Genomic DNA, 14,137 nt, shown 5'->3' with positions numbered 1-14,137 from the left:
GGCAGGTTTGCTCGCTCTACACGTGCTGGGGAAATCTCCATCGTGGGCACACACTGTCCTCGCTGCTGTGGGCTCTCCTTTTACCCTCCTGCTTTATTAAATTCTTATCTTCCCTGTGCAACCATCCATCAGGTCTAGAGATTGAAACCTGTCTGTGTCTGCCTGTCACCTGGCAACATCAATGTGTGAGGATGGTGTGAAGTGCCAGAGATGAGCTCTGCTCCACCAGCACCTTTGGATGGGCTAAAAGCTGCTCCCTGTGCTCTGCTGGTGCTGGTACCCACCTGTCCTGACCTCCTTGGCTGCTGCACCTGAGGGACACAACATCCAGCATTACCCAAATTGCTGGGTCTCTAACAGGCTCCTCTTGGCAGACCCCACGACCCAAACCCGTGTGGGTTTGCAGTGCCCAGGTGTGCTGCTTCTCCTGGCAGCAGCGACCACGAGTGTCTGAACAGGGATTTTCCTTTCAAAAAAGAGCTCTGAGCGTGAGTGACCTTGTAATTAACTGCAAGCAAACCTCAGCTGCTCCGTTTTGAATGAGGTTTGTGCAATTCCTAATCTTACCTAGAAAAATTTTATTAATAAGCCAGTCGCCCTTCACTTTTCCCCCTTCCCCAACTTTCTTATGTAAGTAGGTTGATAAACTAGATCTAATGAGCTACTTAAATAGCAAGAATGCTAATGACCTTCCTTTAGCAAGTATTTAGCAGAATAGTGTTAATTACCACTGGTGCAGAGTATCAGGGAAGGCAGATCAGCATTTGATTAGGGGCAACTCAAGGAAAATTGTAGTAAATGCAGCAATTAAGATACTTTAAAAAGGAAAGTTATAATTGGAGGTGTAGATTCCACAACCTTCTTGTCCCATTTTGAGACAGCCTTGTTGTTGATTTAGTTTCAGAGATGTAGAAAGTAGTTTTATATGTAAAGACATGCCTGCCCGAGAAAGGAGAATTCATGCATTATGGTTTAAAATTCGTATTTTATGGTTTTAAATGATATGACTACTTCAGATCTGTGGACATGCTTACTCTGGAGTAACACAGAGTGCATGAGGCCTTTGCAGCATGTTACATGTTCTAATATTTATAGTATCTATGAGTGTGTACAGGCAGCATCTTCCATCACCTGGTGGAGGCAGATGAAATGCAATACACAGTTCTGCTTTTTCTTGTTCTTTCTTTACCAAGTGCCAGCTGCTGGTTCTGTAGCCCTAAAGGAATCGCTGCTCCTGTCGAGATCTTCCCCACATCTGTGCTTGCAGGTGGCCCAGGTTGTGGTGGGTAACATGGGAGTCCAACATCTCATGTACGTGCGTCAGGGAAATACTGTGAGGAAGGTACCCCCAGCCCCTCATCCTTATTATCTGTATCTTCAAGCAGTGACTTTGAGGATTTCTCTGGTCCTGGCTGAGCTCAGTATTTAAAAGCCTTTTTCATAGTGCATGGAAAGGCCAAGTCTTTGACATGGCTGTCAGCTGCAAAAAGAAAGGGGAGAATTAAGCACCTGCAGACCAAACACATGGGATTTATCTCATCATTGCGACGAGCTAACAAGCTTCTCACTCCTGATGACTCAGCAACAGTCAAGATTTAAATCCGCCCTGAAAAAACAGATGACTTCCCATCTATAAAATGCTCTTTGCCAAAGGTTCACAGCCTTTTCTGGTTTGTGCACCTGTCATTTCCAACGGCTTTGGTTAGAAGTGCAGGTTCTCAGTGTTTTTGATAAACGGACATTAAAAGTATGTAAAAGTATCTCGTCAAAGAAAGCCCAGAAATCCAGAGCTGATTGTTGTTGCACTCAGGTATTTCAAGCTCCATCCCATCTGCTGTGTCACGCCTTCTGTGCACTAAAAATCTCATTAAATAAAGAGCTGTTTGGCACTTTTTTTTCACCTCCAACATCCAAACATGCCAATGATAAAATTGAAGTAACTTTTAGAATATAATTGATTTACCTTTCTGTGGCTTTCAGAATGAATATAATAAAATAGCTGGCTTTACTTCCTTGTTTTATAATGTGTTTCTCATGCCATTTAGCACAGTATAAATGTTTGTGCTCCCCCACAGGTCCAGCAAATTGTTTACTTTTGCTTGATAGAAGCTCTTCTTTTTGGTTTCTAGTCTTCATTTGCATGGATATTAGATTTAGAAAATAAAAACTTGAAGGAATCTTTCACGAGCATCTCTGAATTCCAAGTGGGTGAACCCAAACCGCTGTGGGGTTTCAGGGGGTGCTGTGTCAGGGACCTGTACTGAAGAGAGGAGCCAGGGAGAGCATCGTATCACATCGGTAATAATGAAAATCAGGTATTTGTGCCAGATACTGCAGTGGAAATATCCTTTTATGTAGCAAAATTTGTGCCCAAGAGGCAACATCAGAAAGTTAGAAGAATCAAGCAATTGCGGAGGAATTGAGATGTACAGACTCAGCAATGAGACAAGGTAGATGAAATGATGGTTTCAAAGATGTTGTTACCATTACGTTGTCTAATTAGTAAATCAGTTTAATTTAACCGCTCATGCTGTTCAGGAGGAACGGGAGCACAGAAGCAAGCCATCTTTCTAGGGCTTCAGCCCTAGAACTTTAATTGCATCAATACCCTGTCAAGTGTTCATAAATCACAGCACTTGCTTCCCAAGAGAGGTAAAGAAGTTTCCGTTTCTTCCTTCATTGATTAAGACACACTCACCGATCGGGGGGTTGGGATCGTGCCCACGGCAGCTCTGCTGTTTTTTCCCCAGCAAGTGGGGGTTTTGTGCCGCTGGACCCATCCCGCTGGCTGCCACCCGCTGAACACACACCATTTGTGTTCTGTTGGGAAAATGCCACGAGCTGCAGTTTGTTTAGCAGAGTCATTCCTCTTGGTCTGAGGTCTGTGTCACACAGCGAGGGAAGAGAAGATGTGAACTTTCATAGGGTGTTGCCAAAGACTTTTGAATAGACTGCAAAGCAGCAGAAGCATGTCCTTATTGATTTTCCACCCCTGAGTTTTGGGTAAAGGTTTTGAAGCTTTTTGCCACCTACCAACGGGCAGAACAAAGAACGGAATCCCACAGAACTGGCTCTGACTCTGCACACAACCCCCGCGTTTTGTTACTCATGATAGGGAGAAGACATCAAATACGATGTGCGATTGGGTCTTGCCAAATCACAGTTAGACAAGTTGGGTTGCTATCATTGCAAGGAGTCTGGAAAGCCAAAAACTGGCAATACAGAGCAGACCGTTTGGCAAACAGCATGTATGTTCTTGGAGCACCAGCCTGTAATTATGTCTGTGTCCTCCAGAGGAGATGCCAAAGTTCCAGTCTTAGCAGGTGGCTTGTAACTGAGTGGAACAAAACAACAGGGAATAGCGACTGTTAAGTTAACAGCAAAAACATATGTGGGCTCTGATAAAGTTCTGGAGTTAAGAGATGCAGGCATGGCTGAAGAGCTTGTAGGAAACTTAGATAAAGCCCACTGGCTTGGTGGGAAGAGTTATACTGTGGATGGGAGGACACAGTGCTTTTTCTAACGTGCACTTACAGAGTACATTGGGTTAAAAAGGAGGAAGATGGCTAGCATATTCAATATTAACATGATTTGTTGGTATAAAAGGTCAACACAATGCCTTAGAAGGGAAGGTGTGGGCAAACTGCACTGGGAGTTTCATTTGCTGGAGACTTTACGTTTTCAAAGCAGGTTTTAGCTTAGAATGTCTTGTCATGCATAAGACAGAGCAATGGGGAGCGTATGCCTGACTTTTAATCCTCTGCTGCTGATTTATCATGTCAATTTGCCGAGTGATTTATTGTCTGGTCCTTTTGGAGGATAATTGTATCCATTCCCAAAATGAAAAGTGGTTTAGAATTTCTAAATTTCTAGTTTAGAATAGCCTCAATTCTGGCTGTTGCACACAGAGGGGCTGATTCAATGCCAAGTTTTGGTTTATAATGAAGAGCAAGGGAAATATTGGGACTTAAGGTGTCTGGATACAAGAGGGAATAAACTACCAGCCCATGTCGCTGTCTTCTGGGTGCAGTGCATGTTCTGTTTGATTTCCTGTGGGTGCATTCTTTTCACATTCAAGTCTTGTTGCTATTTTGTTAATTAGTCTTTCAGACTAATAGCCCCTGTTATTTGCCTTTCAGTCTAAAAAATTTTTTAACCATCAGTCCTCACATGAGACTTGTTCATAACGCTCTTGTGTGTGTTGTACGCTGTGAATTAAGTTCTCTTTGAGAGAACAGGAGCACTTCCTTAGCTCCATCCCAAGCACCGACATTTTCTCCTCCTCCTCCTTTCTACAGCAGGGTATGAAACAGAGAAGTCTAAAAACCTTCAATTCTTTCTGTAGATAATGCTCTTTCAGTGTTAACTGATTTCTCTCTATTTGAGAATGTTCCATCCTGAGAACCAGTCCTCTGCTCCGTGGTGTGCAGAATGGTTTATCTCCAGCATCAGGCTGGTTGCTTGTCCTTTCCTCGCTGTGGCAGGAGCCAGCCTGAGCCGTCAGGAGGACATTAAAGCACCAGTGCCACCAAAGCTCCCGTGTCTCCCTCTGCACACTCTGAGACTTGTTCATTTGAGTCCCCATGAGTGTCACCTTGTGTGCCCATCTGTTGTGCTTGGCCTCTGCTGCGACATCCCTTCACACACCTTCACCTTCCAGTTCGCCCTGGTTGTTTGCAGGGCTGTGAACTGGTGATCTCTCCTATCTGTGACATGTCCTCACTTGATTTTCACATGTTCTTAGCCTTGCATGTTGGATTTTGCCTGTAACTTGTGTCTGACAGCATCTTTTTTGTTAGACGTAATGTAGCAGTTCAGAAGTTGCTGCACAAGCTTTGCCTATTTCTGGAACTGATTTGCGTGTGTGCACAGCAGTAGGACTTCATGCTGCAAATTCTCTGCAGTCTTTTGGTATAAACTAGCATTTCTGCCTCAACAAAAGGTCACAGATTAAAAACAGAGCTGGACATTTAAATACCCAATGCCTTGAGACTCACCCATACCGCTCTGTTGGATTTATGGAGTGTAAAGTTGTTTGCTGGACAGTAAATATTACAATGTGATTGTTTTAGCTACAGACAGTCGTTAAATATTACTGAGGTTGAGCAAAAGCTTTTCATAATGAACTAAATCCTGCCATTGCATGTCACTGCTCCTTCCTGTAAACACAAACTAGTGTTCCCTTTCATATAATTACACTTTTTGGCTGATGGAAGGTGCGGGCTGTCTTAGCCCATAAACTCGGCGGTGTGTGGTTCTTCGGTGTGAGTCACGACGTGCACACAATTACCCTGCAAAGTGCAACAAGTTTAGGAGCTTAGAGGAGGGAATGAGGTTTGTGCCTCAGATATGATGATAAAAAACCCACGTTGAAGTCCTGTTTCTGAAAATCAGATGAGATCTCTGTATTGTTGTGGTTTGAAAGACGTTTCCCCCTTCCCACTCAATACACAGAAATGGAACTGAGTGCTTCCCTTTGCTGCAAGGCCGGTAAGGTGTAGGAGCAAACAGGACTTGATAGAAATTGCAGAAGGTTGATTGCTCCCTCACCCATCAAGCAGTGCCGGGGTGGCCCTGTCAGCACACCGGAGCCTTGGTTGGTGCAGCCAGGTTAAGCACCCACGGATTCAGTCGCTGAAGCAGCCGGGGAGACGTTGGAGCGGCTGTGGGGAGAATGTGGAATGCTGGAGTGTGGAGGGGACATTCAACCTTTCCCGAACACACTGTTCCATTTTAAACCTCATGCACATGTTCAGTGGGCGGTTGTTTAGAATGTCTTGTTCCCTCACCGTTGTCATGTCTCTTTTTCATCTAATTGATTATTTTTTTTGCTCTTCTCTCCTAGATCTCAGACCTGATACGACAAAGCACAAAGGAGTCCCCAGTCTGGGAGTTCCTCAGCTTGGGGTACGCACTCATGCTCTGCCCGTTTGTCGTTGTCCTAGGAGGGATGTTTTTCCTGGCCACAGCCCTCTTCTTTCTAAGTGACCGAGCCAAAGCTGAACAACAGTGAGTAACCTGGCAATTGCAAATGGGGAGGTACTGGAGCCTGTTTTCTCTCTCAAACGTTATGCTTGTACTCTTTCCCTGGCCTTGGTCCTTCAGGTAAAGGATGTCGCGTTGTTAAGAACCTCAGCTCAGCAGAGTGCATGAGGCTGCACGAAGCACAGGGGCTTGGGTCATGCTGGCTGGGCATCCTTTACACGCTTCTGCTCTGGTGGATCTCAGGTGTTGGCCGTACGACCCGCAGGGGAGCACAGTAGTTGAGATCGCAGGCCCCTCTTACCCTTGCGTGAGCATGTCACAGCCCAGGCCATCGTGGTGAGGGGTTGCTGTGTGCTGGAGCGTGGACTGCTAGGTGGAGAGCGAGAGGTACTTTATGGAGCTTGGTGGTTCAACTTTGAGCGCACAGTGCCATCTCAGGCCCCCATGCCCCGCTCGCTACCTCCAATACACAGGAACAAGAAGGAAGCAAGCTGAGTACGTGGGGACATCGCGCTCAAGGGTCACCGTGTTGAAGATAGTCTTTCTCAGTCCCTTACTGCAGCTTGTAAAAAAAAAGCTACTGTTTTTCAGTAATGAAACCGATTCGGACCACCTCACGGTTGGCAACTACAGTAATTCAGAAGACGCTTCCACATGACATACAAACTTCTGGGGTTAGTCTCTTTTTCATAATTGTCAAAAAATAAGAGTACTGTGTATAATGTCATGCTGAATATGTGGGTAGGTGACTAGTCTGGTGCTGACTGTAAGTTGCCTTTGCCTCGCTCCCACTGGGAGGAGACACGCAGACGCGGTGCAGATGTTAACAGCCTGGCGTAGTTCTGCAGACAAAGCGAGCGGAGTTTACCTTGCTGAACCTCGAGAAGAGCCCTGGCATGTCCGTGTCGCTAGGCATGGTACAGCTAGAAGGAAAATAAGGTGTTTGGTGGTTGACTTAAGTGTGGGAACAGTTTGGATGATACTTTCTGGCTCACACTGTTGTATCAGATGGATACAAGAGATTTGGAAGCTGTGTCACAGACGGTGCTGTGACCCCGTAAGAGCAGTTCCACCTTCCTTTTACTAACACACATAAATACCAGAGAAAGGAAAGGTTTTCTGCCTCCTGGTGCCTTTAAATGTATACATTGCCCCTGTAATGAGATGCTTAAACGTGGTGGAAAAAACTCATGGATCTCATAAGGGAGGTTAATTCCTGTACAGTTGAACTTCGGAGATGAGACATGACTGATGTGTGCCTGGTTTGTTATCTGCATATAAGGGCTCGACAGTACAATAAGTGGAATTGGAGATTAGATGTTAGCAAGAACTTCCTAAGAGAAAAAAGAGGTAAATGCTACAGCAGATTATTTGGAGACGGTATGAAATCTGTCCTGTGTTTCTGAAGGCCATCCTGGCTCAGCATTGGGGCAGGAAGATGGGAACTGCCCTCCTGCTGCCTCCCAGCCCTGTTTCTGTAATCGTGCGCATAAACTGTACATGCAAATCCAAGTTGTGATCACCTGGGGACGTGGCAAGATGACCAGAAGTTTCTGGGTGCTCAGGGTGGCTTTTTTGCTGCAAGGGGCCAGAAGTTCTTTGTAGTGCTAGGGTAGTGATACAGTGCAGCAGATTAAATCCCCCGTGTAGCCAAAGCATGAGGCTTCACTCAGGGGCTCCACCTGTTTCTAGGAAAACTACACTGCGTTTGTCTTCACTGTATTCAGAGGGGAGAGGGCTCGTTCCACTTATAATGACGGTGGGGATGCATCCCTTTGTACCACGTGTGTTGCCAGCCTGGCATGGCAGCGTCTCCGGTGGGGAAGAAGCATTTCAGTGTTGGGGTACTGATGAATTCTGGGTCACTCTCATCTCCATCAGCGTTTCTAACCCCACCCGGGCCGTCCCGCGGGGCAGTGCCCTGTGGATCCCAGCCGGTCCCACAGCCCCAGGGCCGTTCGGAAGGCAGAGGCTTTGTGAGGAGGCACCGCAGGGCCGGCCGGGCGCTCCCTGCAGGTTCTGCGTGGCTGCCAGCCCTGCGGGGTTTGACAGGAGCGTTCTCCAGTGCCCCAAAACACCGGCTTCGCAGCAGCGTCACAGTGGGAGGGAGATCACATCCACAGCTCTGCTTTCTCCTGCCTACAAGTGTTTCTTTCTCTCTGTGGCTGTCCAGCCTGAGCAGATTTGGTTGTATTCTGTTCACGTCCAAAGCAGACCAGCTCTCAACCAGTCACTAGTTTACTTTTTGAAGAAGCATAGTCAAGTATCAGACCTGGTTTTGTTGCTCTCTCTCTTTCAGCATCCTTTTCTTTCCTGGTCTGCCTGATTCACATTTGTTTATGAATTTTGTATTATCCAGCCACGGATCTTTCATGTTGCAAAGTGCCTCAGACACACACGGATAACAGTTGTCATAAATAATGGTTAACAAAATAATTTCAAGTGACTCCTACTGCACTGTTTCAGGGATATGCCCACTCCCATCTTAAAAATACATCCTACAGTCAGATTCCTGGAGAGCGCAGCTTGATTCAGCTTTGACATGTTGAAAAAGATCTTCAATAAGGTTGGCAACTGTGGGGTAAGGCTCCTCTCCTGCCCTGTGTCACCTGGGTCCCATCTGCCAGTGCCGACAGGTTCACTGGTCTCCTCAGGGTAATTTATGGGCAGGATTTGTTTGTTATTAGCCGCACGTGCGCCTGTGAGCGAAAAGACAACAGAGTATTTCGCTATTAGCAGCTTCAAACTCCACGCTGGACTCCAAATCCGGCGTCCAGCTCCCACCTACCCGCCAGTCCATCTGCGCTTGGCATCGCGCACCGTTTGCCGGGCCAGCCTGCCGTCCTCTCTTACCTAGTGCTTCAATTTCTTCTTCGAGACGCCTGGTTTTCCTCTGCAGTCAGTCACGCTGCTCAGACAACAGGACTTGGAAATGCGCTTTGCCAAAAGAAATCAATTAACCTGCGGGAATCACAAATGCGGGTGTCACACGGCAGAGATTAAACCCATTCATCACCAGTAAGGTCAGGGCTCGCAGGGCAGATGTCACAGACCTTCCGAATGAACTAATGTGGAAGCAAAGAACTGTAACACTGCTCTCTGCAGCTCTGCCTGTGGAAGTTAGGCTTTCCCCGCTTTAATTTCCATGCTCCTGTGAAAAGAAGTTCAGGGTTTTATTGCTGGGATTTTTTCGTTTGTTTGTTCCTTTGTGTACTGGTCTCTGGGCATTTGCTTAGAGATAATTTCTTCTTCCAGGCAGGACAGAGCAGCAGGACAGCGACCTCTCTTTCCTGTAAAGCTTCCTCCAGTTTCCACCACACTTCCTTTCAAAAACAGAATTTCCAGCCTTTCAGTGCCTCGTGACTTTTTTACACTACTTTTATCATCGCCACAATTCCTGGCATATTTTGTAGATTACATTTTAGCACAGGAATTCCAGTCAGTAAGGCTGCTCCTCTTTATACAGCAATTCTTTATTTAAAAAATCACAATTCTTTCGTAACTTTTTTCATACATCTTCAGAAGCCTGACAGCTTAAAGAGGCTTTTAGTAAATTTAGGACTGGCAGAGAACACAATACAGTACATCACTATAATATAATCCAATCATTTTTGGTGCAATTTGTCTAACACAAATTTAATCCCACCCTTCCAAAGTGATAAGAGAGAGAAAATGGTTAAGAATGGTTTCTGTAAGAGCTCTTATGTGCTAGTCATAATAACTATTCAGTTATTTTTTAAACCACTCAGCTACAATTCTGTCCTGGTTTATTGCTGCCTTGCCTTAAACCTTGACAGATTCCTACTGTGCTTTTGCTTGACTATCTTGTTACTTTCCTGTTCTGTAGTACTGCAGTGGAGGGTTAAACCAGTCATATGCTATTTCCAAACAAAACTGCATTCTGTATTGTATTTCTCCTACCTGCTTGATGAAAATTGCTGAGAGCCAGGCTATACATTGACATACTGTGGAAGACGACTCATACAGATACGGTATCTTGCCATGGCAAAGCCCCACAGAAATGGGGCAGAAACCCGGTGACTTTGCTGTTATTCCATCAGGATACCTGCGCAGCCTGGGCAGATACCAGCCCAAATATCAGGTAGCAGCTCTCAGAACTCAGGAGTACGTCAGGTGTTTCACTCGTTGGAAGTAAAAACTCAGCACTACTGGGAATTGCATCTGTGGTCGGTCTGTGTCTTCTTCCTCACTCATAATGCAGATAACCTGAAAAAAACCCCAAAGCTTCAACCCTAGGGAGCTGCAGAAGAAAAGCCTGCATTGGTACTTATTAGAAGGTTTTATTATGAAAAGGAGAAAAAAATAAATCCTTTCCCCAAGCTGTGACAACTTTTGGGTGCCAGGGCATATAAATCAGTGTAATGTAATTGGCGTGTGACGTGACTCTTTCCCGGGCAGTCAGTGGGAGCGTGGAGCGTCTGGAGGGCACAGCCCTGCAGGACCCTCATGTAGGATACTCTACCCTTCAAAACATATTTTTTTAAATATATTTTTTTTAATCCCTCACTTTACACCTTGAAGCGCGAGAATTTCTGTTTTTTTCCCCATATCCTTTCAAAAGTACAGAAAGATGCTCTGGGTGGGTCTCCAAATTGTGTAACTGTTCGGTCCCTCTCTGCATTCTGCACGATATATGCTGGGTACTTTCACCAAAGATACAGCAATGCAGATCAGGCAGCAGGATCCACTGCAGCGTGCATCCCTGGTGCAGGCTCCAACCCGAGTAAAGAGCTGCGCTGAGATTTTTAAGTATTTAAACTGCTACTGCTCAGCCCTTCAGAGACCTGCAACCATAAATGGTTCACCCATTTGCTTATATGACAAGAACCAGGTTATTTAAACAGCTCTACTAGGTTTTTTTCTCTTCTAAAATAAAAATTAAACATTTAATAAGGAAAAAAAATACTTTTAACACCTTTGATCAGGTGCAGGAACTCTTGCAAAATAGCAGTGCAGATTAAGATTTTATTTTAAAAGTGGTGTGTATAAACACTAGAAAGAAAATACTCAGTGCAAACTAGATAGTGTAAGCCACAGAAAGAGCAATCCCAAGTCTGTACACTTTCTCTACTGTCTTAAACATGGCATATCTGCAAATTACATTACAGGAAAAATGAGAATAATCCATTTTCAGCCTCTGTCTTCTGCCTCACATTAGGTTTATTTTTAGCTTTTTCTAGAACTAGATATAAAATGATCACCCAGTTCTCCTATTGCAGCAATTTGAAAGTGTCTGACCTTATTTTTGCATTACAGATTCTATTATGTGGGGCAGGGGAAGGACTTGCAGAGTTGTCAACCCTGTTTTTAGTTACAGACAGAAAGGACCCATCGAATCCCTCATGTTGTCGCCAGCAAAGGATTGAGTCCCCTCTCTTAGTAGTGTCACAGGTATTAAACTGGTGTGCTGGACTGACACACAGCATGTTCCGTTCTGGTAGTTTGCTTTACTAAAAACCTATTTATTCTATGAAATACTTTAAGATGTATTGCGAGGGTTTTTCTTAAAGAGGCCGGACACATAACTGTAGAGAGAATCTCAGCACTGCATTGAAGCGGAGTTTGAATTTGGGGATTTCAGGGCCAGCAAGTGGATTTAATCAAACAACTCCCATAAAGAGCTATTTGAGGAACAGTTCACTCACTGCTCATATTCAGCTATTCAGGGGGAATAATATGATTGCTTTGTTTATTTTGTGCTTAAGAACAATAATTAAACATTTCCTACAGTGATATAAGCTCACAATGCTTTTTTTGCCCAGATAAGATGTCCTTGGCCCTTGAAGGCCTGTGAATTTACAGCCAAAGCCCAGATTAGGATACAGGGATCTGTGAGGATGGAAGGAGAGGCAAGGAGAGTGTTCCGGGTATCCCAGAGTGGCCTGATAAAGATGCACAGGCTGCAGATGGGCTAAGATTAGACCAGTAGATGGTTTATATGGTATCAAATGGTTGGGAATACGAAGGGTGGTGAAAATGTAAGTAGGTTTATTACTGGTGGTAAAGCCTGCTTCTAGAGCTGATTTTTTCTCCCGTTTACGGAGCTAGCAAATATAAGAATGTAACGGTTTGGGACTGGCTGAATTTTAAATGCTGATTTGCTTCTTCAGTTGGGAGCTGCTGATTTCATGCAGATGGAAAATACGGTCTCATATAGAAAAAATACTGATTTGTTCTGCTGCTTTAGTCAACCTGCGGATTTCCTGCCGGTAAGGTAGGAAGATGTCGAAGGTCAGTTTGGTTGTTCCCAGACATTTTGAGCTCAGTTGTGGTCCTGACACAAAATGCTCATGGCATTTGAAATATGCTGTTCGAGTTAATTGTTGGCAGCAGGAGCTTTGCGTAAGTCCAGCAGAAGGACCGAGCCAGCTGGTGCTGGCGCAGCTCTTGTGAACTGCAGCCTGTGGAACAGGCAGAACTTCGTGGTTCTCCAAGCCCATCAGTGTCCCACGTATATTGGAGGGTAATCTCCTGTGCCACAGGGAACAGAAAACAATATTCCTAGATGATTCTGAGCTACTTGAGTGCTGTTCTACAGCAAGAATTTCTCCATGTGCCTGAAGTTATAGGAAGGCCAAGCTTACTTGTCCAAGAACTCCAGATCAAGAACTACTTGGAGTCCTCCTGCTGTCTTGGCTACTGACTCTCTGCTGCAACCTTGACGAAGTCAGATGCTGTCCCTGAAATGCTCATCAGCTGTAAAACAGGATTAAAAGCACGGTACATGGGGCACTTAAACCATATGCTTCCAATGAATTCAAGATGTCAATTTGCATTGTCATTGCAAAGGACAGTTCTTGGCATGCAGGGACTTTATCACGCAGGAGGATATTTTAAATTCACGCTAAGGCAGTTTCTTTGCCCAGGCTGTCCTGGCACAGAAATGAAATCTGATAGATCCCGTGCAGGTGATCGGAGAGCTGAGCGGCCTTCCCAGCCAGAAACTCTTCCTGACACAAGGAAATAGAACAAATCATGAAAAATTTGGCCCTGATAGTTTGCTTCCTGAAGCCTGTCGTGGTCACAGAGCCTATTATGAAGGTATTGACTTTTCTCAACAGCAGACGACCTCTTCATGTGGAGAAATCTGCCAGGCAGATTTTCAGTAAGCTCTGACTGTGTTAGAGTAATTTACTTGTGGTTGGGTCCTTGGCCTGAATGGCGTCTTTTAAGTGAAACTGGGACAAAACTGCTGCAGTATTAGTTCCAGTGCTTCAATAAGCAGTGTCTTAAGTGTTGTGGCTTGGTCATTCCTGAAGCTGCTGCCAGACCCCGGCCACACGCCGGGCAGGGCTGCCCAGGGTGCAACAGCGGAGCAAAACGGGACGGTTCCCCAACCCGGGTAGCTGAGAGGTTGGTGGGAAGAGCTGTATCCTGGAGGGTAAGAAGTATGTTTCTAATCAAGTGGCGTCAAGAAGTTCTACAGCATTTTCTGTTCAAAGATTTAATCAGATGATACCTGCTTTTTGTGTCATGTTCTATCCCCTTTCCTGCTCAGTCATGCCAAGAAAAAGACCTTCCACTGCCTCTCTCTTCCATTATTTCAGTAGACATGAGTATGTTGTTACTCACATCTTCCATGGCACTAAAAATCTCACCGAAAATCTGAGCCCATCAATACCTGGCAGAATTATACATACGGGAACAGACTCAGGCACAACATTTTGAGGGCTTCAAAGACCCACATCTTCACTAACTTCAGGTGCTCACATCAGTGTACCACGGCAGAGCTGGGAGGCAGACTTGTCTCTGGAGCTCATTTCCATCCAAGCCCTTGGTACCCTGATGGGTGCTGTTAACCGCCCATCTTCACATCTGTTCTGTTGCAGCTGCCCGGAAAAACAGAAGGAAAGGTTATTGATTTTTTTTTTTTCTTTATGCTACTCTCCTCCTCTATCAATATCTACAAAAGAGGAAAAGCAGAAGCTGACCTATGTTTCTTCCTCTGGAGGCAAATACCCTCAGCATCTAGATTAAATGGAGAAATGGAAAATAGTAACGGAGTCTGTGCAGGTTTAAAGGACTGCATTGAATAGAGAGGAAAAAAAATATTTGCTGTACACAACTATCATATTCTGTTTGCTAAACCCACTGATGTGCAGGAAGAAAAGGGGATTTAAGCCAATTAGTT

At 45.1% G+C, this 14,137-nt stretch overlaps 1 protein-coding gene across 4 annotated transcripts in view; it reads left to right on the top strand.

Moving 5' to 3' along the window:
* Positions 1 to 14,137, top strand: part of SPNS2 (SPNS lysolipid transporter 2, sphingosine-1-phosphate) — a 151,716-nt gene that overhangs the window by 98,464 nt on the left and 39,115 nt on the right. For 3 of the 4 annotated variants that reach the window (XR_014185623.1, XR_014185624.1, XR_014185625.1), the window contains exons 11-12: positions 5,846 to 6,009; positions 6,577 to 6,659. Coding sequence is in view for 1 of the 4 variants with exons in the window: in XM_082068221.1 (XP_081924347.1) it covers positions 5,846 to 6,009 (164 nt within the window). In the remaining 3 variants the exon portion in view is untranslated. The remainder of the gene's footprint in view (positions 1 to 5,845; positions 6,010 to 6,576; positions 6,660 to 14,137) is intronic. The other variant, XM_082068221.1, reaches the window with a different exon arrangement.

This window comes from Streptopelia decaocto, assembly GCF_964273445.1.
Source record: "Streptopelia decaocto genome assembly, chromosome: 18".
Taxonomy (NCBI): Eukaryota; Metazoa; Chordata; class Aves; order Columbiformes; family Columbidae; genus Streptopelia; species Streptopelia decaocto.
The sequence above is the reverse complement of the archived record's forward strand: the minus strand, read 5'-3'. Positions and strand labels throughout refer to the sequence as shown.